Below are 22139 nucleotides of genomic sequence, written 5' to 3'. Positions count from 1 at the left end.
TTGCCTGTCCTCAAAGCTATTCTAAAGGCACACATACACTACTACTTTTCCAAGTTCCAACCTTTAATTTAAACAAACGTAAAAACATTTAAAAAAAAAAAGTGCTTTCTTTTTTGGGTCTCTGTGTTCCTCCTCTGCCTTTGTTGTTGTTGTTGTTGTTATTATTATTATTATTATCATCATCTGTGATTTTTATTTGAGAAATGGGGATTTATTTATAATAATTATAATATTAGATTAGATTACAAGTAGAAGCTAGGACGTGGAGGAATTAGGAATTGCAAAACGGGTTTGTCTAACTTGTCACTTTTGGTTTTGGGAGTTGGTTCCTAGCACTTGCCCATTCTTTTATTATTTTGTTTTAAGTTTTGTTTATTGCTAAATTCATTTGGCTTACTCGGCTTTTGTTCCCCTGATTTGTTAGTCTTCTTAAAGAAAGGGAGCAAAACTCGGTCCGTCAGTTGCGGGACTACTACTACTACTACTACTAAACTAGTTTTTGGTTTATTATTCTTCTTTCAGAACTCAGAATTGAGATTGCCTTGCCTTGCCTTGCCTTGCCTTGCCTGCAATAAGATTAAGAAGTTGTGGCTAGTCGAGAGAGAGAGAGAGAGAGTTTGTTGTTATATTTGATGTGGAATAATTTTGTTTGGTCTAAACCACACAAGACATGCTGATCGGCTCTAATGACACTGAAAATGATATCTTCTTCGACTCGTTGGATCGCTTCGAGGAGGAATTGAGTAGCAGCTGCCGCTGCAAGTTGGGGTATGAAATTTGGGTTAATGAGCCTACTGCTAGTGTTGAGCAAAGAAGGCATAACTTCCTACGTCAAATGGGTTTGGCTGAATTTGCTTCTCCAAACATGAAGAAGATCCCTCCAACGTCCGAGGAACAAATGGGATTGCATTTCGACAGACTCAAGGACGAGAGCAATGGAGCTGTTTCGCTTCATTATCACATGTCTTCTCCTTCGGAAGCCTTGGAATGTTTCACTACAAGAGAAGAGGCTGCCAAAGCAAATTTGGTGTCTGACGGACTCAAAAACGATCAACACAAGGCAGTTTTAGCCCGCGAGACTGTTGCGTCTTCACATGACAGAGAAGAACGCCGTCGAAATTTTCGTCATGGTATGAAGAATATGAGCACAAGTTGGTGGAAGCACTTTGTAAACAAGAGGAAGGAAAGAAGCAGTAGATCAGTTGTGTCTGAAGAGCCAAAACCGGCTGCCAAAACACCTAAAATAAAGGTGTTGCAGAAGAAGAAGAGGTGTTTAGAGCTCACTGCGCCTTACCTTGGACAAGAAATTGGTGCGCACAAGGGACCTATTTGGACTATGAAGTTTAGTCCAGACGGTCAGTATCTTGCAAGTGGTGGTGAAGATGGGGTTGTACGGGTGTGGCGTGTGAGGGCGGTGGATGCTAATTCATCTCTCTGCTTACCAGCTGAGGAGAACTACCTTTGTGGCAAACCGAATGGAAGAAAACTCATGAGTTTTAAACGAAAACATCCGATCCATGCCTCCGTCATATTTCCTGATAAGATTTTTCGCATCGAAGAATCTCCCGTTCAGGAATTTCGCGGCCATTACAGCGATGTCTTAGACTTGGCTTGGTCCAACTCAAATGTGAGTCGTCTTGTCAGAAAATTTATCAGATTTTGAGTGCAAAATTTGGTTTGAACCTAACTTATGCTCTGCTGCAGTGTATTCTTTCATCCTCCAAGGATAAAACCGTTCGACTTTGGCAATTGGGTTGCAATGACTGCCTTAATGTTTTTCACCACAATAATTACGGTAAAGATACTGTCCTTTGTTTTCTTATCATTTTTGCTTGTGTTTCCTTTCCTGAGAACTCAAGTGACATACATTGCTATTCGGAAATCTATATTTATTAAAATCCTGTTTGTTGTCTAATTTGATCAGTGACGTGCATCCACTTCAATCCGGTGGATGACAATTACTTCATCAGCGGCTCCATAGATGGAAAAGTTCGAATTTGGGGATTGTCTGAGAAGCGAGTTGTGGATTGGACTGAGGTCAGAGATGTCATAACCGCTATATGTTACCAACCAGATGGACGAGTATGTTACTTGACACTTTATAACTGACGGATGAATTTGTATACACAGCAAGGAATCTCAATTGTCGGAGTTTCAATTCATATGTCTTAACTCTAACCTCATCAACTTTGTATATCGAGCAGGGCTTCATAGTTGGCTCCATCACGGGCACTTGCCGTTCCTACAAAGTATCAGGTACTTCCTCCTCAAATTTTCCAAGTTTGTTTTTCAAGTATTGCTAGTGATCCTCGTATCTAGAAGAAGTGCCCTAAAGTTGTGTCGTTGCGGTGCAGGTGAAGGTCTCGTCCTGGAAGCACGGATTCATATTCCTGGCAGAAAGAAAAGTGCAGGCAATAAAATCACCGGCATCAAGGTGTGTATATCGAAGCTCTTGCTTGTTTTGAAAACTAAAACTTGTCAATCTAACCAACTACTTTTGATGTATTACATCTTCTAAACAAACATCTGTCGTTGACATAGAAATCCATTTGTCTGTCATATTGCAGTTCTCTCGGGGAAAATCTCAAAGAGTCATGATTTCATCAGAAGACTCGAAACTTCGCATGTTTGATGGGGTTGATCTCACTTACAAATACAAAGGTGAGAACCTTGGATCACAAAGTGAACTCTTTTTTTTGTTTTTTTTGTTTTTGTCTCTCTCTTTCTTTCTGGGAAACTGCTAGGTATTTCCTTTCGATATAGATATTCGCTAGCTTTTCATTTCCAGCCATATTGATCTATGTGTACTTGATTGCAACGCGTACGTCCGGAGTATACATAATTTTTACCCAAAAGGAAAATTATTTCAAATCCGTGGCACTATAGCATCAAATCATTTCAACTATTTCAAATCTCAGAACTGTTTTCTAATATCTTGTTTTCTTCTTTGGGACTCTTGGTTAGCGAAGTAGTGCAATATTCAAAAGAAGAATGGGCCTCTATAGCAGTAAAATATGTTTTGACAGCACGTGGTGTTTCTCTTAAGAAAGTCAAAACTTTTACTTGAATTAACAAATACAATCGTAAAGAGAGTAACAAAACAATGTACCTGCTCTGAATTTTGCCATCCATCCAGAACATGCACTGCATCTAATAGTTTATTTTGGGGTGTTGTGTCCATTTATAGTTTATTAGTAGTCAGTATGGCTTTCTCACATACAGTGAATCTATATTTTCTGAAATAAAGTAAATAATAAGCAAAACTAGTCTAAATTAGTTGATCTTGTTCTTGTGTCAGGTCTTGGAAAGTCAGGAAGTCAAATGTCGGCTTCGTTTACGTCTTGCGAGAGGCATATAATCTCGCTCGGAGAGGACTCCCGTGTTTACATCTGGAACCACGATGCCTCATCCTTCCCCCCTTCAAAACAAACAAAATCTGTTCGTTGGTCGGGAATGGAAACAGAAGGAGGGAGCTTAAGCAATGCCAGTTCCATGCGAGCACAGGAACACCTGGAGGCCGCTTCCTGGACCAGAGAGTCGGAACGTTTTTCTCTCGGCGGCTGCTTCTCCATGGGGTCTGCAACTTGGCCGGAGGAAAAGCTTCCTCTGTGGGAACTATCAACTGCCCAAGGCCAAAATCATAACACCACTTCCATTTCGGAGACATGGGGGCTTGTGATTGTAGCAGCTGGATTCGATGGAACGATCAGGACATTCCACAACTACGGACTGCCCATCAGGCTTTAACACTATTGCTTCACCTCGTCGACATTTTTCTTTGCTTCACATGTCTGTACATCGTCATACTTGTCCATGAAATTTTAGGTTGTCTGGTCCTGCTAAGGAGGCAGGACTGCAGTTTTTTTTTATTTTTTATTTTATTTTTTCCTTTTCTCCCTATTCTTGTGAATAATACTTTAATGTATATGACAATATAGAAAACAAATACAATTTACAAAAGAAAATGTTGCTTTTTTTATGTGAGTTGTGCTAGCTGACATCTGGCCATTTAGTTTAATTGTCGTATAACAGATCTTCAAGAAACTTTTACTCGGTAATCACTTCTCTGGCCACAAAACTCTCTCACCTTTATCAGATGGAAAAAAAGAAAAAAAAAAAAAAAAAAAAAAAAAAAAAAAAGGAGGGGTGGGGTAGTAAGAGCGAGTAATAGGGAGGAAATATGTGCTTTCAATTGATAATCAAAACCTGAAGAACAAAACCTAAATAATCCTGAAAGATAAACATGAAATAAAGTAACATAAAATAACTCTTTAACTCCTAAAAGAACTCTTAACTATGATCTCCATCAACTGAACTCTTTGATCAGTAACGTTCCTTCTGAGAATATAACTAAATGAATGAACGAATAATTTATGTATGTACATAATAGACATAATGCTGCACAACATGTGAAATGCAAGTGCTACTCATCGTCCATTGTTTTGGTCTTCGGCTTCCCAGCTTGGCTAGTAGTTGATATGTGGAGTCGATGCGCAAGGCGCTTAGGAGTGCGTGTTTCTCTGTCAAATGCCCTCACACAAACAAATCCTGCACACAAAGATTAACATAGTTTCATTTTATTTTATTTTTTCTTTTTCTTTTTGTAAAGTTTCTTAACGTCCTGGATTCTATTTATTTTTCTTGCAAAAGTTGTGTGTTAAATGTTTTGAAGAATATCCTATGACATTGTGTTGTATTGTAATTAAAACTATGTTACATTCATGGTACAACACACAAGAAGACTGGTTTTGGTGAAACTTGCAGAGTATACTTCTGTACAAGTGCAAGTTCAGTTATTTTTGGTTGGGATATTGGAACTACGTACCTTTCCAAAAGCAGTACCGAATTTCATCTGTCAACAACCCTGCGTTGACATGGGAACTGATTTTTAGAAAATTTTCGCCGAGTTATTTATGATTTGTTCTTATGTATGTGCACTCGTATATATTTCGAAAGGAAAATGCTAAACATAACAAGTTACTTCCCTGATCCATAACTTTAACGACTCGATAACAATGTATTTTACTTTCTTTTTGATAATTTATATCATGAATTTGGGATTATTTATTTACCTCTAAAAATTGCAGTTGTTGAGGTGCCAAAGTAAGCAATTCGCCTTTGTAGATTCCATAGCCATTCTCTAGGAACATCAATTGGATGTTCACTAGACTTATGGTCAGCAAATACCTGCATAAGAATCAGAATTTTTCCACCTCACTTGCTTTTTTCACACAACCAAAAAAAAAAAAAAAATGAAACGATTTAGGAGAGTAAAATGTTTGAATAAATTTACCTCATTATGTTGGAAGTATGTTCCATTAAGTGGGAAGCTTCCCCTCATTGCTGTTCGACACGGTATCTATTTGAACATTAATTTACACGTTATCATTTTGCATATTAATTTGAAAAATGAAGTTACATTGCATAAGGATGGATAGATATAATTTTCTTTTTTCAACTCACCAAAATTGTTCCTCGAACTGTATTGGCATTTTGTTCTCGAAGAATGTTGCATGCTGAGCATGTTTCCTCATTGCAGGGGCTTCCAAACTCATGGGAACTGCATAGTTTCTCGGATGGTTCAAATGAGCTTGCAGTTTCACCTTGTAACAAATCGACACAAAAATGTGATTACCAAACTCATACAATCACAACATCCCATTTTCCTGATGAGATATTCGACTTTCGAGTGATTTATCGGGGAAAAAAAACTGTTTATGGAGATTTTAGCACTATGTATATTCTTTTAAGCCATGATGTACCTGGAGTCCAAATGGCTAGAAGATATGGGGATGGATCATCAGGCTCTCGTCTGTCTAGCTGCAAAATTTGTATGTTTAGAAACCAGGTTAAAAGAATTATTACAGAAACAACTAGTTTCGTGCTAAAAAAAAAAAAAAAGACTTACCTCTTTTAAGAGAGGATGTGAATCTGGAAGTTCATATCTGCATGAAAATTGGGAGTGCAATGCAATTATTAGGACTTTACTACTGTTATATTAAGGCTTATATAGTCATTAAGAAAATTATGGAAAAAATGCTAAATATTCTCCTTTTGATTTCCACAAACATTTTCTCACAAAAACTATTCAAGCATGATGAAGAAAATAATTTAACTTTACTGAAGAACTTGATATATCACCAATTATTAATCAAGTCACATCTAACTCGTGTGTCACATATCCTTCCCCTTATAAGAGGAATTTGCCAAGTTTTAAGCCATTCATGAAAACTCAAGTCCTCAAAAGTATCCTTCACAACCTGGTCTAACGAAAATAGTTGCCAGCTAAACTTCGGTATCTCATTTCATTTGGATCGCATTGACTTAAACTGAAAAAGCCCTCCAAATAGAGCATGGGTTATGAAGTATAATCGTGTAATATTTTCGTTTCTTTTTTTTTTTTTTTCCTTTTCTTAATTTATGTGTGAAAGTTGTTCTAAGATATTGTGCACTCTGTTCTGAAAGGTTTACTTACACTAGGTGCTTTGTCCTTAAGCGGCTAACATGCTTCAGTTTGGGAGTGGGCCAAATAGAAACTTGTGGTGACAAAGCAACTAGAGCTCTTGATACTTCATTCTCTTGAAGTTCCATGTACTTCATTTCTCTGCAGAGGCATTCTAGATTACTTGCGAACTCTCCACCATCGAGTCTGATTGTTGGAATTTCATCGGGATCATCTTCAACAACAAAATCTTCAATGTCTCTTTCCAATAATTCCGCATTTACAGGCTTTGGCGATACGGGCTCTTCGATGATAGGTTCACACTGTTTTGCCTGATATTCTGATCCTGAAGATAGCTCGGGCTCAATAATGGATGTTGTTACTTCCTTTATAGCCAGACCTGATGGAGCTTGTGAACTTGATTTGTCTTTATTTGCTGGCCCTGGTAAAGCACGTCTTGCACTGCAGCAAAAATATACATCAAAATCATTTCATATCTAGGATGATCAAATGCTCGAAGCACTTCTCATAAGTCTAACCCCGTCATGAGGATACGTACCTTGCATATGCACTAGCAAAATGCCTGCAGTCCCCTTTCATTGGACAAGAATTGCAGTTTGGATTTCTCTTTGTACAATAAACCTGCAAAAAGTTTCTTGAAGTTCTAATCTAAAGCTCTCAAGTTCTTATGCTTGAGAAGAATATTTGAAGAGAGTTTGACTTTGTACCTTTCCAAACGTTATCAGCTGATAATGTAGTTCATATCTGTATTTCCAAAAAAGAAAGAATGAGCCTTTGTGTAGATTGCTTTAAAAATTGTGATATATACCAAATGCACAGGGTATTCATCAAACAAAAATAGATCTCATGGAAGAATATTGGATTACAGAGTTTTCTGGTCCAAAGAACTTAATCGTGGCCAGAGATATTTCTGGATTGAATCCATAATTGGATACCTGCAGGAAAAGTGAGATAAATTTTCAGTCTCAGGGAAAATAATGTTATGCCTCTTCAAGTCTATTCATTATACTTACTGTTGTAACAGATGTATGTGAAGCTCTTCAGGCAATGGCTCAAGAGGAACCCACCCTAGACGAATCGCGATACGCCCAACATTTGTGTCCACCTAAAAGAAAAGAACAAATAATTAAGTATATGAATGCACAAACCTCACATATGGTAAGTTATATGATATTTGGGTACTCCGTACCGGGAAAGCTACATGCTGAAGGCCAAGAAGTCGTATACACTCCACACTTTTCAAACCAAGTCCATTAAAGTCTAATAGGTATTCTCTGAGAGCAAATATTATTGAATACGCAAGCATCACAAGTTTAGCACAACTAACGTGAGTGGACAGATAATAGAATCGTTTTGATGGTCATACTCAATACAGACTCTACACGCTAAAGAGTAACTTTATGCTTACTTTACTTTGTCAGAAGGGGCATGTCTTAACCATTCGAGGTCAATGTTTCCATTCAGTTTAACTACTCGATCAAGAAACTCCTGCAAAATTTTATTGCCATATTAATCGTCAAAACTATAATGTGCCCACAGAATCTAGTATCTAGTGTCTTATACCTTGATTCGATCTGCAATGATATTATGTTGGCCGCGTGCTTTGATAGCATCCGCAATCTCGCTAGCGTGTGCACGCCTAACGGCCTCCCAGTTAACAGAATCCTTGTGGTCGTTGTTCCTTTCTCCATTTCTATTCCATGTCCTCCTTAGTTCGTCCCAATCAATTTCATTTTCTTTCTTTTTCTTCTTCCCATCCGTCTTTTCTCTCTCGCTGGGCTGTTGTTCTTTTGCCTTGGATCTTTTCTCTTTTTCTGATGTCTCATCAACTGAGCTCTTAGGCTTGTTGTCTCCTAAGTTGCTGTCTGAGACCAAACATGAGTTGCTCAGTGGAAGTGGACCAAATAATGTTGTTTCTTGAGTTTCCATTGCAGCATCCTCTATGTCGTTAGTATCTTTTGTTGCGCCTTCTCTTGAGAGTAGTTCTGGACCTACTAAATGATTTGCTGGCAAACTACATTCTGTATTACTTGCAGTCGATTCTTGGATTTCAAGCGTAACATGGTCCTCGTGTTTATTTGATTGAGCTGGGAATTTGGCAGCAAGGGACATAAAGGCAGAGCTGTAGGGAACAAGAGTAGACAATTTCTAAACAGCTTTTATGATCAATACAGAACAAAAATTCATTCAAACATTACCTTGAAAGATTGTCCGACACATTCTGAGTTAGAAAAACTCCAACTACAGAGTCCACTACAGAACCTTTCCATGGTGAAAACCGCCTATCCCCTGCTCAGATAAAAATAACCGCTTTTAGAAACCCGACTTTTTTTTTTTTTTTTGGTATAGATTCTACCTTTAATTCTATGATGCTTACTATCTATGCACTCATATTCTTTCTTGATTACGAAGCAAATAATACACATACTAAAAAGTTACTTATTTATTTTCCAATTACTTGTAAGGATATGGTCATACCTTGAATTGCATGCATGCAAGCAGTAAACGCTTGAAGGCGACAGTAAAACAAGATTCTTTCACTCTCCAACCTTTTCTTTGTTTCTTCATCCAATTTTTCTTCATCTACACTGGTAATGCTTTTCAATTGAAGCCTCCAAGCTTTGATATCCTCAGAGTAAATTTCAAGCGCGGCGTGTTTCTTCGTTTTCTTGATAACAGAAAGTTGTCCCTGATGAACAGGAACGAGAACGCCATTCTCAGTATGAGGAACATTTAGACTTTCATTCTGGACTTCATCTGGGAGTTTTCCACATGGAACTATTGTGCAATGCTCATTATGAGGAACATCTGCATTTTGGTCTTTTCCTTGATAAGGAACCATCATGCCATGCCCATTTTGAGCAAAATTTTGTGCATAGCTGTTATTTGAACATCCGGGTATCTGGGAAATGACAATGACTCCCTCTTCAGCCAGATCTGCATTGGATAACAAAGAAAATAAATATTTAGTTCTTTATATTGCAGTTTTTGGCGTGGCAAAAAAAAAAAAAAAAAGTGTTTAAAGCCGAAGAATGGTTCCTCTTGATTGGATGGTCATCAAGGAGCCCTCATGCTCTCCAAGGCTTCTTTCACTTTTTCCATGGTGAAGATTCAAATCAATAAAATTCGGCTCCATCTCAGCAGAACTTCTCCTCATTCCTTCTGCAATTTCTACAAACAAGAACATAGTTTTGAGCTCTTTTAAGTAGTTTGGAACTGATTTGAGTAACACAAGCTTCTTGAAGAGAAAATATACTCCACGACTAAAAAAAACTACGTTTCAAAAATATTTAATACCCTTTTCATTACCATTTAAGGAAGGAAAAAGAAAAAACCACCCTCCAATTATAGAAAAGGAAATATAATATGCTATTTTCTTATTATTAAAGGAAATTACCTCTTAATTCGGGGGTGAATGAAAAATACAAAAGCTGCGGTGGACGTCCTTCACTCTGGCTGCTTTTGAGCTCTAAATTAGCAACAGTAGGAAAAGTCCCAATTGAGGTCTCATGCCTTTCTTCACTTTTATTGTTGTTAAGCTCTAAGTTGCTCTTTTCTTCTATAATCATTCCTTCATTCCCACCAACAGACAAAGCATCCCTTTTCATCTCATGAGGCCCCCAACAGTTGTTGCTTTCTTGTGTTTGAAGAACAGGCATTTCTCCGGGGTAACGTTTGAAGAATGCGATTTCGGTTATACTAGCCAGCTCCTTTCTAGGAGTACACCTCTTTGATCTCTTCTTTTTTGTCTTAACCACTGATGGCAACCTATCGATTAGAGCTCGGTTGTTCGTTATGCCATTACGCAGATGCGTTCTTTTTCTCTGGTTTCTACCCTTTCTAAGCTTAAAGATTTTCTTTCGATTGTCCAACTTAATTCTCCTCCTCACGGTCCTTTTTCTCTTGCAGAAGATTGGAAAATTTATGCTTATCTTCATGATCGCGTCGTGACAGTCGCTAGATCGATCTATTCTCTGTGATGTCACCTGAATAAAATTGTCTTCGCAACCTGTTTGACACACATTTTCTTTATGATCTACTTGAATTTGAGTACCATCCCTGCTTTCCAAAATGGAGGGACTAGTCTTAGCTTCTTCCAGAAGACCAATAATTCCATATTTCTCTTCTGAATTCTTCTCCACGTCAAAGATTAGTCTTCGTCTGCATGGCGCATTCATCGCTTGCTCTTCCGAGGTAGCAATACTAACCGAGGCTTTGCAGGCGTTGCTCGCATTCTTTTCGGTTCCTGACACAGTTTTCTTTGACGAAACACGCCTTGAAGCACGCTTTGAGGTTGCGCCTTTCGGAGTAGGCTTTGGTTTGGGTTGACCGATAACTTTTGGCCTGTACATCTTCTTTCTGGTTTTCTTCTGCGGGCTTTTGTTGCAGTCAAAGTGATATTGTTTTCTTTTCTTGGAATTAGTATTTGACGGAGGTGTTGAAGGCAAATTGGGAATACCAATATGGTTTTCCTTCTCCTTATCATTAAGACTGATCTCTTCGGCTTCCTTCTGGGGACTTTTTTCATATCCTACAGAAATACAAACGCATTACATTGCAATTCTTTCATATATATTGGAAAATTGAACCTGGAGATAATAACAAAGAAGTGAACCTGGAGATGTTGGAAAATTGGGAGATGAGAATGGGGTTGAAGGAGGCACCACCACAGCTGGTGAGTGTGAAGAAGATGTTGATGTTTTCAACTCTGAATCAGCAGCACTGACATTATTATTGTTATTAAACTGAGATGAACAACATTGTTTACAATCAGAAAAACATTCCACGTCGGCACCATGATCCCATTCTTGGATTTTCTTCAAATCCGGTAAGCCCAAAACTCTATCATCTTCTTTCTCTTTCTCTTTCTCTGTGATTGGTATGCAATTATGATCAATGCTGTTGTTGTTTTTATTATGGAAACGCTTTCTGAAATATCTTATCAGCTTGGGCTTGGGCTTTGGATTTGGCTTCGGCTTTGATTTTTCCGGAGTGTTCGGAGCCCAGGACTCAGCACGAACCTCTTCCTCTTCTTCTTTCATCGAATTTTCAAATATTCTCTCCTCCTCCTCCTCTTCTTCAACTTCTTTTTCTTCCATGAATTGGATGGAATAGTTCCTTAGACTTCAGAATTGGAACGACGAGAAGATTTATTTATAAAATAAAAAAATAAAAAAATAAAAAAAGTAAAATATAAGAAGATTAATGGGTTGCTGTTTCCGACTGTGGTTTTGGGTATGTTCGGGTTATAAGAAGATTAATGTATGTGTATTACTTGATCGGCGGCTTTGATTCTTTTACCAATTTTTATTTCTATTTCTATTTTTGGGAGACTTTTGAGGGTTATTTAATTGTGATTGTCACCATTAAAAAAACTAACCTACCACCTTGAATTTTAAAATTCAACAGAATTTTAACAAAATTTAAACATCTCTGCTGCTGCTGTTAAAATTTTTTTTTTCTTTTTTCTCTTTATTGAAAAGCCATTAAGAGCTAATTCCGCATTGCTCTTGTGACCAAAAATATATAAGTGTTTGATAATCTTTTTTTTTTTTTTTTTAAGTTGCTGTGAATACATAAATTTAAGTGTTTAATAAATTATGTATAAAATTATTGTGAAGATGTATAATAATTAAAATACACATAATTTAACACATATACTTATAATTAGTTTTATTTCTATTTGTATAGTCAATATTCATAATATTTATACACCAAAATACTAAAAACACATTTTACTAATTAAAATATTTCTAAAAAAATTAGTTTTATTCAACGAGATAAGTTATATATCTATAAAGTAATCAAATAACATAAAGAACATAAAGGTAAATTATTTTTTAAACTTGCAACATTACAATAAAAATATACTATTAAAATTTAGCATAAGATATTTATTAAAGATTTTTAAGTTTCAAATAAACATTTAAAATAAAATATATCCTTTAATTTGATTTGGAAGAAATAAAATGTGTTGATAGAGAATTAGGTTTTATTATTATGGTTATTTTAGTAAATTTAGATAATTACAGCAGAAGCTGCTTTGAAAAAATACCTTATGATTTGCTTCTCAAATTTTATTGTAGGACAATAGTTTTTAGAAACTGCTGAATAAAAATTGGTTTTATTAAAAACTCTAACGTGCTGTAACTTCTTAAAATAAATTAAAACTAAGAGCAGTCTCTAAAAATAATGCCAACATGCCCTAAAATGTTTATTCATGAAGATTTCTGTTTACAAAATTAATTCGGGTATTAAAGTTGTAACAAACTTCAAAATTCAGAACTTTTGTGCTATTAGCCCATTTAAATCAATAAATTGGTTTAGCTACCCCAAGAAGTGAGTTAATTATTAGTAAAGGAAACGCTGCGCGAACAACATAAGTAAAAATACAAATAACGAAACAACTTAAAAACTACAGCGTTTTGGAATCCTTAAAAAATCAAGCGGTCGTACCACTCGGGCAGTTGTAACATTTTTGTTTGTCAATGTATTTGGGCAGTTTTAACATTTTGTTCATTAAATATAACATCATTTGTACATTCGTGTATCTTTTATTTTGTTCAAGTGTAATACTCAATAAAATGTAGTCACTTAGCATGTTAAGTATCTCCAATGCAATGCTATAATTAATGTGCTAATTATAAATTTAATATTTAAGTGTAAAAAATACTATCCAATGCAATGTTATTTATTATGCCAATTTCTTCATGTGCTATATTTTATGGTAAATTTCCCACCCAATATATCATATAAGAAATTAGGCATTTGATTGTTATTGGTTTAAACATTTATTTTTTCATGTAATTATTGTAACTTTTGTATCTTCTAATTATTTTAAAAATAAAAATTTATTTTTATAACTTTTAAAGCTTAATAATTAGGAGAAAAAAGTAAATTTAACATTTTAAATAGCATTATACATTGAAATAAAAATAAAAATAACATACCATTTTACACACTTTTTAATATTAAATATACCATTAATATTAATATTTACATTAGAGATCATCTTATATTACACTTGCATCAGTGTTATCATGATAAAAAAAAAAGTTAATGAAAAATGTTACACTTTATATATCACACAGCCACTTACCATATTTATTACTTCTACCGTTATATCTTTAAATTTATTTTTTCTCTTTATATACATAAGAACCAAAGCCCATTTCTACTAACCCTTCTCCACTTGTCAAGTTTCAGCTCCACTCTTTTATTATTTTATTATTTTACCTTTTGTGATTTTTTTTTGTTTTACCAAAAATTTCTCTACAGTTTCGTTACTGCAAGATAATCTTTTTAAACAAAAAAAAAAAAAATACTTTTTTTCCCTCTTTGTTTCTATTAAAATAATTACTCAATTGTACCTTTACTTTAATTCTTTTTCCAGTCTAATCCTTATAATATGAGTAGAGATCCTTGGAAAACCATTTTTCTTAAACATGTCACTTTTTAACATTTCAAATAACTTTTTTTAACTATTATTTTTCATAAATACCCATTTATCTCAAATTTTCTCATAATTACCTACTTTTCAAGCAAATAATTATCTTACTTAAATGTTTATTTCTTGCGGCCCTCTCAAATACTATTTCCTCACACATATTATTAAGTAATTTTCGTCATAATTGTTATACTGCCCAAGCGTATAAAATCAAAACCATTTATTTTCAAAAAAATAAATATTAAAATAAACATTAGATGCTTAAATTCGTATATAAATAAATTTATTATTATGCAATATATAATATACCACTAAGGTGTTTTTTACATGATAAATACGCGTACGGAGCACATTATTAAATAGTGATGTAAAGAGAAGTAAAATTAGAATCATCAAATAACAACTTTAGGTTTAACACTTGACACGTGATATTTGTTTTATTTAAAAGGGATTTTTTTTTTCTCTATGAAAAAGAAAAAGAAAAATCAAATAAGAATTATCTTCTTCTTTGCAATTTGCAATTTGCAATTTGCTATTTGCTATTTGCTTTCAAATAAGTAGTCTCGTCTTTGTGTAATAGTGATGGCGTCGTTTGTGTGCTTGAATTCCATAACTAGTTGTTGTTCTTCTCCGTTTTCAAAACAAAAACCATTTCTGGGTGGTTCTTCTCCAAATGCCTTTTCACATGCTTTAACTTCGTCCCAACGTAGCCGCTTACTTCTTTGCTCTTCTTCGTCTTCTTCTTCGGACAACTCTGACACCATCAGACTAAGGTATTTCTGCTCAATCCTTCTTATTCTCCATATAATATAACTTTTCTGATATATGTATATATATATATATATATATATTTTGTTTGGTTCTTTCTCTCTGAGCTGTGAATACATCGTGCCGTGCCTAGTAGCTGTTTGTATAAATGTCTCTGTGGATTGTAAACGACTATGTAGCGTACAATACGGCTGGAGCTTTTGTAGTTATAATGATATGCCTTGCCTCTGTGTTAGTATGTGTGTAATAGTTGTAATAGTTAGGGGGGACAGAGTTTCCTAAGTGTGAGTTTTGTAAGTCTTTTGGGTAAACTACACATCAAAGAGATGAGATCCTTGCACATGCTTCTTCTTTGGCGATTAATGCTGCAACCCTTTATTTAGCATTTTCTGTCCTACTTTTTTCCCCTGAGCTAATTTTGAATTTGCTGTCATAAGTAAAACTCTTCTTCCCAGGAAAACATAGGAAATCATCCAATCTTGTAGCTGTAGACTAATAACCATACCTTGTTGTTAACTACTGTATGTGTAATTTCTAACAGGCACCCGGCTCAGATGTCATCCATGGCGCCGTTTGGAGTGACGATGAACGAAGGTGGCTTGTCGAGACCGTCTCATAAATGGCAAAGGGTGTTACTTAAAGTAAGTGGAGAAGCACTTGCTGGGGATCAGTTGCAGAATATCGACCCAAAGGTCAGCTTTCCATGCATTTATCGATCTCTATGCTTACGTGTTTTTCCTTTACTTGTTGTTTGACGTTTTTCTACAACAATATAGATCACAATGGCAATCGCAAGAGAGGTAGCGGCCGTTACTCGCCTTGGCATTGAGGTAAGAAATTGCATAAATAATCTGGAAATTTGGACAACGTTCTTATCATCTACTAACATGTGAATCAGACCCAAGCTGCTCAGTGTTTGGGCTTTTATGAAGGTATGAATTATCTCTCACAAATGCTTCAGGTTGCAATTGTGGTTGGTGGAGGAAATATCTTTCGTGGATCCTCATGGGCTGGAAGTAGTGGTCTGGACCGTTCATCAGCTGACTACATTGGGTATTTTTTATATCTGGATTGTATAATTGCAGTTTGACCTCACAGATGCAGAATATATATATATATATATATACACACACACACATACTATCATAACTCATTCAATATATAATACAATTTTTTTACATTTTCCTCTAGTTTTAGCTATGTATATAAGAGGACGGAGACATTAATGAATCCTATAATGATACCTTTACAGAATTATGGTTGCTTTGTGGATGGACCTTAAATATTGGTGCTATTCAGAACACACAAATTTGGGAAAGTAAAAATCTATTGCACGCATCCGAGTCCTTATTACTTTAATTGATACTCGATGCGCTTATTTACAGGATGTTGGCTACTGTCATGAATGCGATATTTCTTCAAGCGACAATGGAGAGTATTGGCATCCCAACTCGAGTACAGACTGCATTCAGAATGTCTGAGGTTGCAGAGCCTTATATACGACGAAGGGCCGTGAGGCATTTGGAGAAAGGGAGGGTAGTAATTTTCGCAGCGGGGACTGGAAATCCCTTTTTCACCACAGATACTGCTGCAGCTCTTCGTTGTGCAGAGAGTAAGTTCAGTTGTATTTTATGGGTACTTCCTTGCCGAAGGAGTCTTTGTGATATCTATTATAATGTCAATGAAGGTTTTTTTTTTATTTTTTATTATTATTTTTTTTCCATATGTTCATGGGGAGATTCCAGAATTTTTGAACAAAAATCACATTTTATATCTAATTGATCGCTTAAACCTATTAGGTTTTCTGGCACAGTGTAGCCTGCTTATCATAAAAGCTAGTCCTTGTTGCTGCATGGTGTTGAACAATGCGTTGTTAAAATAATCCCTTTGCTTTGAACTAATTATGATGACTCAATTGTTGACCCAGTTAATGCTGAAGTTGTTCTGAAAGCTACAAATGTTGATGGGGTCTACGACGACAATCCAAAGCGTAACCCAGACGCTCGTCTTCTCGATACTTTGACATACCACGAAGTGACTTCAAAAGAACTTTCAGTGATGGACATGACTGCAATTACTCTGTGCCAGGAAAATAACATTCCCGGTAGGTTCAGACGAATTTTAATATTATTTCTATATAGATTGATATTGGTATTTCTTATTCATAAGCTTTCTCCTCGGATACTAGAATATTCATTTATTTCCCGAGTTTCGTTTCCACGGATGCAGTTGTCGTCTTCAACCTAAACAAACCAGGTAACATCTCAAGAGCGATAAAGGGAGAGAAGGTTGGCACTTTGATTGGAGGAACATGGAATTCAACAGTGGCAAGGACATGACATACTTGAATTTTTTTGAGATTGCAAAGCAAAAGTGTGGTTAGTTCACTACTGAGGCTATAGGGGTGAGTTTCCTTGCATCTGAAAATTAGTAATCTGTAAATAAATCCTTGAGGAACATTCAACATTGGACTTAGATGTTTGTTTTTCTTCTTTAATCAGTTTTCCTTAAAACTTTGGTAAATAATTCCATTTTCTGGATTTATTTATTTATTTATTTGTCCTGCTATATCTCATCCTAATAAATAAGATATTTAATTCAAGAGGTTGTTATTTTGTATCATTCCCCACTAAAAGTGCACACGCTTTGACTAACAGCAACTTGTGGGGTTGTGCCAACTCACAACATGGATATTTTATTATTCAGTCAGGCGTATTTGGTAAATGTTGGTCATAATTAAGTTGAGGAGGCCATGGAGAAAATGCTGCCACAAAAGGTGGGTATTAAATGGACCGATGGGGAATAGTATTATACTTTCCAGTTTCCTTAATGATAATGTAATGTAGCCGACCATGGTTTCGTCTTTATCTTCAACTACAACGCTATTTATTTGCTTTTGCCTATTTTAAGACTGACTCCAAAACATTGACGTTTGTTTTGTAATTGTGCCCTCTAAAAACACCATCTATTGGACCTTGAAATTCAGTTTTTTTTTTTTTTTTTTCTTTCTTTCTTTTCCATTTCCATTCAGGCTCAATTGTAATTATTTAGAGGAAATGCTGATATCTTTGAGTTTTTAATTTAAAACTTAAGGATAAGAGTGGAAAATTTATAGTTCTTATAATTTTTGTTAATGGAGCTTTTTATGGCCCTAATATTGTTTTTGAACATTACATTTTATCAAAAATACATCAACATGAAAATTAAGAACTAGATAATAGATGTAGATCAAATTGTTTAAACTGAGCCCTACCGGCATGTATTTTATTGTTATGACGCCCAACTGCAAAAACAAAAAAAAAAAGTCATTACTTTATGAGAAATTGCACTAACTGGCATATTTCATTCATACTTTTGAAGAAAATAGCATATTTATAAAAACATCTTAAATTATAGTATGTTTGAATTTTAATTCTAAAATAAAGTGTTTTTTTTCTTTTAAAATTATTTTTTTATGAGGACGTTTAGTTGATAAATTTAGAATTATAATTCAAAATTATTCTTAATTTATGTATATTTTTTATAAGAAAAAATATTATATCGAGTCACAAACTATGATTTAAACTATAACACAAATTCTTAACCAGACTTCGAATTATGACACAAATCCTTAATAGTTAGGGTTTCATTTTTTTCCTCACAACCCTTTCTCTCTCCCTCTCTATGTTGCCGTTCACCTCTCACTCTCTAACTCTCTCTGTCTCATCTTCTTTCTCATATCATCTTCTCTCTCCCCGATCCCACGTCGAAGCTCTTTGGCATGGGTGACACTTCATGATTCCCACATCTCTTTCTCCAACCAAACCCAACCAGATCGCAAACAAATCCGGCCAAATCGCGATATGTGGAGGTCAGTCTTCGTCTCCGGCGCCGATTCCCGAGTCGTGACGCCGATCATCTTCTCCAGCGACGATTATATCGACATCTCATCTCTCTCGCACTCTCTCTCCTCGAAGCAGCTCTGCTTGTCTGCGCCAGCGACTCGTCGGAGCAGCTCTCGTCCGTCTTCAACGATTAGCCGTCGGAGATCTTGCCTCTGATCTGATGACGATAATGTTCCCCGTGATTTTGTTTTCTGCAATTTGTTTTGTCTGAGATTTGTTTCCTATGCCATGTAGGTTTCCGGGGGCGATGTTGTTGGGGTGGTCGTCGGTGTGGCGGCGGAATGCCGGCTGTAGGTTTGGCGGCCGCCAGCAGGGGTATATGATTTTCGTGTTAGGATTTGGTTGTGGATAGGGTTTGATTTGAGAGTTTTTGGGATTTTATTTTGTATTTACCTGTAAACACTTTACAAGTTTTTAGAATTTTATTTTGTATTTAACTGTAAATATTTTACAAGTTATAATTAAGAATTGGGATATTTATCGATAAATAGTCATTACATTGGGTAGTTAATTTTTTTAATAAATATGATATTTATTAGTAAATACGATATTTATTGATAAATATAGTATTATTGATAAATATAATGCTAAACGGTTGCTGGAGTTAGTGGTTGAATTTTTAGATAAATTCATATTTACTAATAAATATAATATTTATCGGTAAATATAATATTAAATGGTTGTCGGGGTCGGTATTGAATTTTTTGATAAATATGATATTTATTAGTAAATACATTATTTAGTGGTAAAATACGGTATTTACCTATAAATACAGCGTTGTCACTAGAGTCGGTGGTTAGTTTTTCGAGTAAATATGATATTTACTAATAAATATGGTATTAAATGAAAAATACGATGTTTATTAGTAAATACAGTGTTAAACGGTCGTCAGAAAACAGTTAGAGGAAAACGGTCACTGGCCACCGGAAAATGGTCGCCAGTTGTCGGAGCTAATCACCGGGGTTGGCTGCCGGTCCGACTATAGTGAACTTGACTGTAATTTACCTATTTTAAAAATATGCTATAATTTATTATTTTTTAAAAAAATAAATGTTTAAAGAGAGGAGTGAGGTGAAAAAAGAGATTTAAGAGTATTTTTAAATTTTTAATAATGTTTAAAACTTAAAATATCAAATTATAATATAATTTATTATTTTTAAAAATATATATTATAATTTATCATTTTTAAAAATATATATTATAATTTACTAATCACTTTACTAATTATACTATTTTCCTCTTTATCCCTTACTTTATTCATTTATTTGGAAATTACTTTTATTTATTAAGCTTTCCTGTTAAGTGAATCTAAAGTTTGACAGGCAAGGATGACATCTATAAGGGTTCGTTTGGTTGGAGGATTCAAACTATGTGATTCAAATCATTTTCAATTTAAGTGCATTTTTTATGAGAGAAAATACTATAGCGAATCACGAATCATAATTCGAATCAGGGAACAAATCTCTCTACCAAACGCCCCCTAAGTACCAGTAATTGGTTTATGAGAATTTTAGGGGATGTTTGGTAGAGGGATTCGTTCCTTGATTCGAATCATAATTTGTGGTTCGCTATAGTATTTTCTCTCATAAAAAATTCACGTAAATTAAAAATAATTTGAATCACATAGTTTAAATCATCCAACCAAACGTCCTCTTAATATACGAGACAATTATTATGAACAAAAGGGTTTACAAAGCAAAATATGATTTGTTACGTACTTTTGGTAAAGATAATTTCCCTCTGTCGCTGATACAGTTACACGGTTGTATTTCCCGAAAGTTCAACTTTCTTACACGTTATTCACCAAAATAAATAAATAAATTATTAAAATAAAAAATTTTCTTGCACGTTAAAGGTTACTGGGTTGAGTCGCTATAGAAGAATGCAATAGAAATGTGACAAACTGGTGGACTAAAGTTTCACATCAAAATGAAAAAGCCTATTAAATACTTTTCAACCGTTTTGCAAACTGGGAAAGAAAATCAAAATAAAAAATCCTCAATTTATCCCCAATAGAAAAGTCTATTGATATAATACTACCACAAAAAACTCTGAAAATGGAGGTGGATGAAAATGATCTAATGATCATGAGAGTAGCCACTAGTATTGCAAATTTCCAATTCGCAACCAAAATAAGCAGTAATTACATGGATTTCTTTCACACGCTTTGAAGATTCCCCCTTTTTTTTTTTTTTTTTCTTTTGTTTCAGTTTTACAATGAAAAAACTACAAACTCACTCATCTAAGAAAAGAAATCGGTCAAAAATACACGGCCTAAAGAAAATTATACATTATCAATACGAAAAAAAAAAAAATCAAAATCCAAAAATAATCTTAACCGGCCGAGTGGAATTGTCGTCGTCGGTTTTGGTGAATGTTGTCGTCTGAAAGCTAAAAGAAAGTCCTACTAAAGCCTCCAAAATGGAAGCTTTTTAACTAAAGTCAAACAAATTGAAGATGTCCAACGACGACGGACTCGGAGACACCAATGGACTGACCATGAAATTGTTGTTGTTGTTCCAGTGGGGGCTCAGATCTTGCAAAAACGACAGGCTTTGCGGATCCCACCCTGGAGAGAAGAGCCCAGGCGGTATCGCCGGCGGCAAACTGGCCGGCGCCGGCGAAAGTATTCCCGGAAACTGACCCATCTCGAACTCTTCCAGTTCCTTTTCCATCAGAGCCTCACCGCTGCCTCTCTCCCTTTCCCTCTCTCTTTCTCTCTCGGAGGGGCTTGTTCTCTCTATGGAGGCCAGCCTCGCCGCCGGGGAGAGGTCGCCGGCGCCGGAGAAGGAAGAAGAGGGGGAGGCGGCTCCGGTGAGACGCTGGACGATGGACATGAAATCGGTGACGGTGGCGTGGATGACCTTGGGAGAGACGGTGTAGATGATGACCGGCTCGTGCCGGATTTGGTCGGAGGAAGAAGGAAACGACGTCGTTGTTGTGTGGGCGTGGGTGTGGGTTGGCCGGGGTACTGGTGGGGGTTTCCTGATCTTGTGGGAGTCTTTGCTCACTTTCAGAGGCGACGGCCGAGGGCCTTGGAGGTTCAGCTCACGCTTCGGCGGCGATGGCTGCCCGTGGGCTCCGCCATAGAATTCTGGCGGCGGCGGCGGCGACGGCGGGTTCATGGGTGGGAGATTGAGAGAAAAAAAAGGAAGTGGTGGAGTTTGGAGACAATTGGAAAAGTAGAGAGAGATAGAACTTTAATTGATATGTATAGTATAGTTTAGTTTGGTGGATGAATGAAATGAATTATAAGTACCGAGTATGCTTATGGAAAACAAGAACCAGGTTATGTTTTTTTTTTTTTTTTTTTTTGAGTGTGTTGACTTTTCAAGGGATTGACTAAAAGAAAATAATGCATTGGAGAGCTTCTCAACTCATCTCACTCAGGCTCATGTCATTGTATGCAATTACATATAAAATGGGGAACATGGAAATTGGAATTTCCCTGCAAAAAAAAAAAAAATGTGAATACGAAAAATGCTTTTTTTAAAGGTAAATATGACAATCTCATTAAAAGATCACTAAAGGACTAGAAAATATGTGTGCATCCAAACTATAAGAATGAGTACCACTC

At 35.7% G+C, this 22139-nt stretch overlaps 4 protein-coding genes across 4 annotated transcripts; 2 read left to right on the top strand and 2 right to left on the bottom strand.

Moving 5' to 3' along the window:
• Window positions 1–670: 670 nt before the first annotated feature.
• On the top strand, window positions 671–3747 carry LOC21403622 (WD repeat-containing protein 44). Its single transcript, XM_010092574.1, has 7 exons — window positions 671–1627; window positions 1705–1795; window positions 1925–2082; window positions 2205–2256; window positions 2355–2434; window positions 2568–2661; window positions 3299–3747. The coding sequence occupies exons 1-7, from the start codon at window positions 671–673 to the stop codon at window positions 3745–3747; spliced, it is 1881 nt and encodes a 626-aa protein (XP_010090876.1).
• A 676-nt stretch (window positions 3748–4423) lies between these two features.
• Window positions 4424–11587, bottom strand: LOC21403621 (transcriptional activator DEMETER). The gene is made up of 20 exons (XM_010092573.2): window positions 11079–11587; window positions 9861–10994; window positions 9557–9634; window positions 8942–9400; window positions 8662–8752; window positions 8027–8585; window positions 7872–7951; window positions 7653–7737; window positions 7477–7568; window positions 7330–7398; window positions 7171–7207; window positions 7002–7084; window positions 6476–6904; window positions 5909–5945; window positions 5763–5820; window positions 5464–5603; window positions 5294–5359; window positions 5073–5187; window positions 4826–4864; window positions 4424–4548 (listed from the first exon to the last, which is right to left on the bottom strand). The coding sequence occupies exons 1-20, from the start codon at window positions 11560–11562 to the stop codon at window positions 4424–4426; spliced, it is 4260 nt and encodes a 1419-aa protein (XP_010090875.1). The 5' UTR covers window positions 11563–11587.
• Window positions 11588–14395: 2808 nt separating this feature from the next.
• On the top strand, window positions 14396–17280 carry LOC21403620 (uridylate kinase). The gene is made up of 7 exons (XM_010092572.2): window positions 14396–14683; window positions 15220–15370; window positions 15455–15508; window positions 15640–15731; window positions 16064–16290; window positions 16606–16782; window positions 16908–17280. The coding sequence occupies exons 1-7, from the start codon at window positions 14493–14495 to the stop codon at window positions 17015–17017; spliced, it is 1002 nt and encodes a 333-aa protein (XP_010090874.1). The 5' UTR covers window positions 14396–14492; the 3' UTR covers window positions 17018–17280.
• Window positions 17281–20626: 3346 nt separating this feature from the next.
• On the bottom strand, window positions 20627–21885 carry LOC21403618 (protein MKS1). The gene has a single exon (XM_010092570.2). It carries the CDS (start codon window positions 21685–21687, stop codon window positions 20995–20997), a length of 693 nt encoding a protein of 230 aa, XP_010090872.1. The 5' UTR covers window positions 21688–21885; the 3' UTR covers window positions 20627–20994.
• Window positions 21886–22139: the final 254 nt, after the last annotated feature.

This window comes from Morus notabilis, unplaced genomic scaffold (assembly GCF_000414095.1).
Source record: "Morus notabilis unplaced genomic scaffold, ASM41409v2 Scaffold698, whole genome shotgun sequence".
Classification (NCBI taxonomy): Eukaryota; Viridiplantae; Streptophyta; class Magnoliopsida; order Rosales; family Moraceae; genus Morus; species Morus notabilis.
Note: the sequence above shows the minus strand (reverse complement) of the source record. Positions and strands in the feature narration are given on the sequence as shown.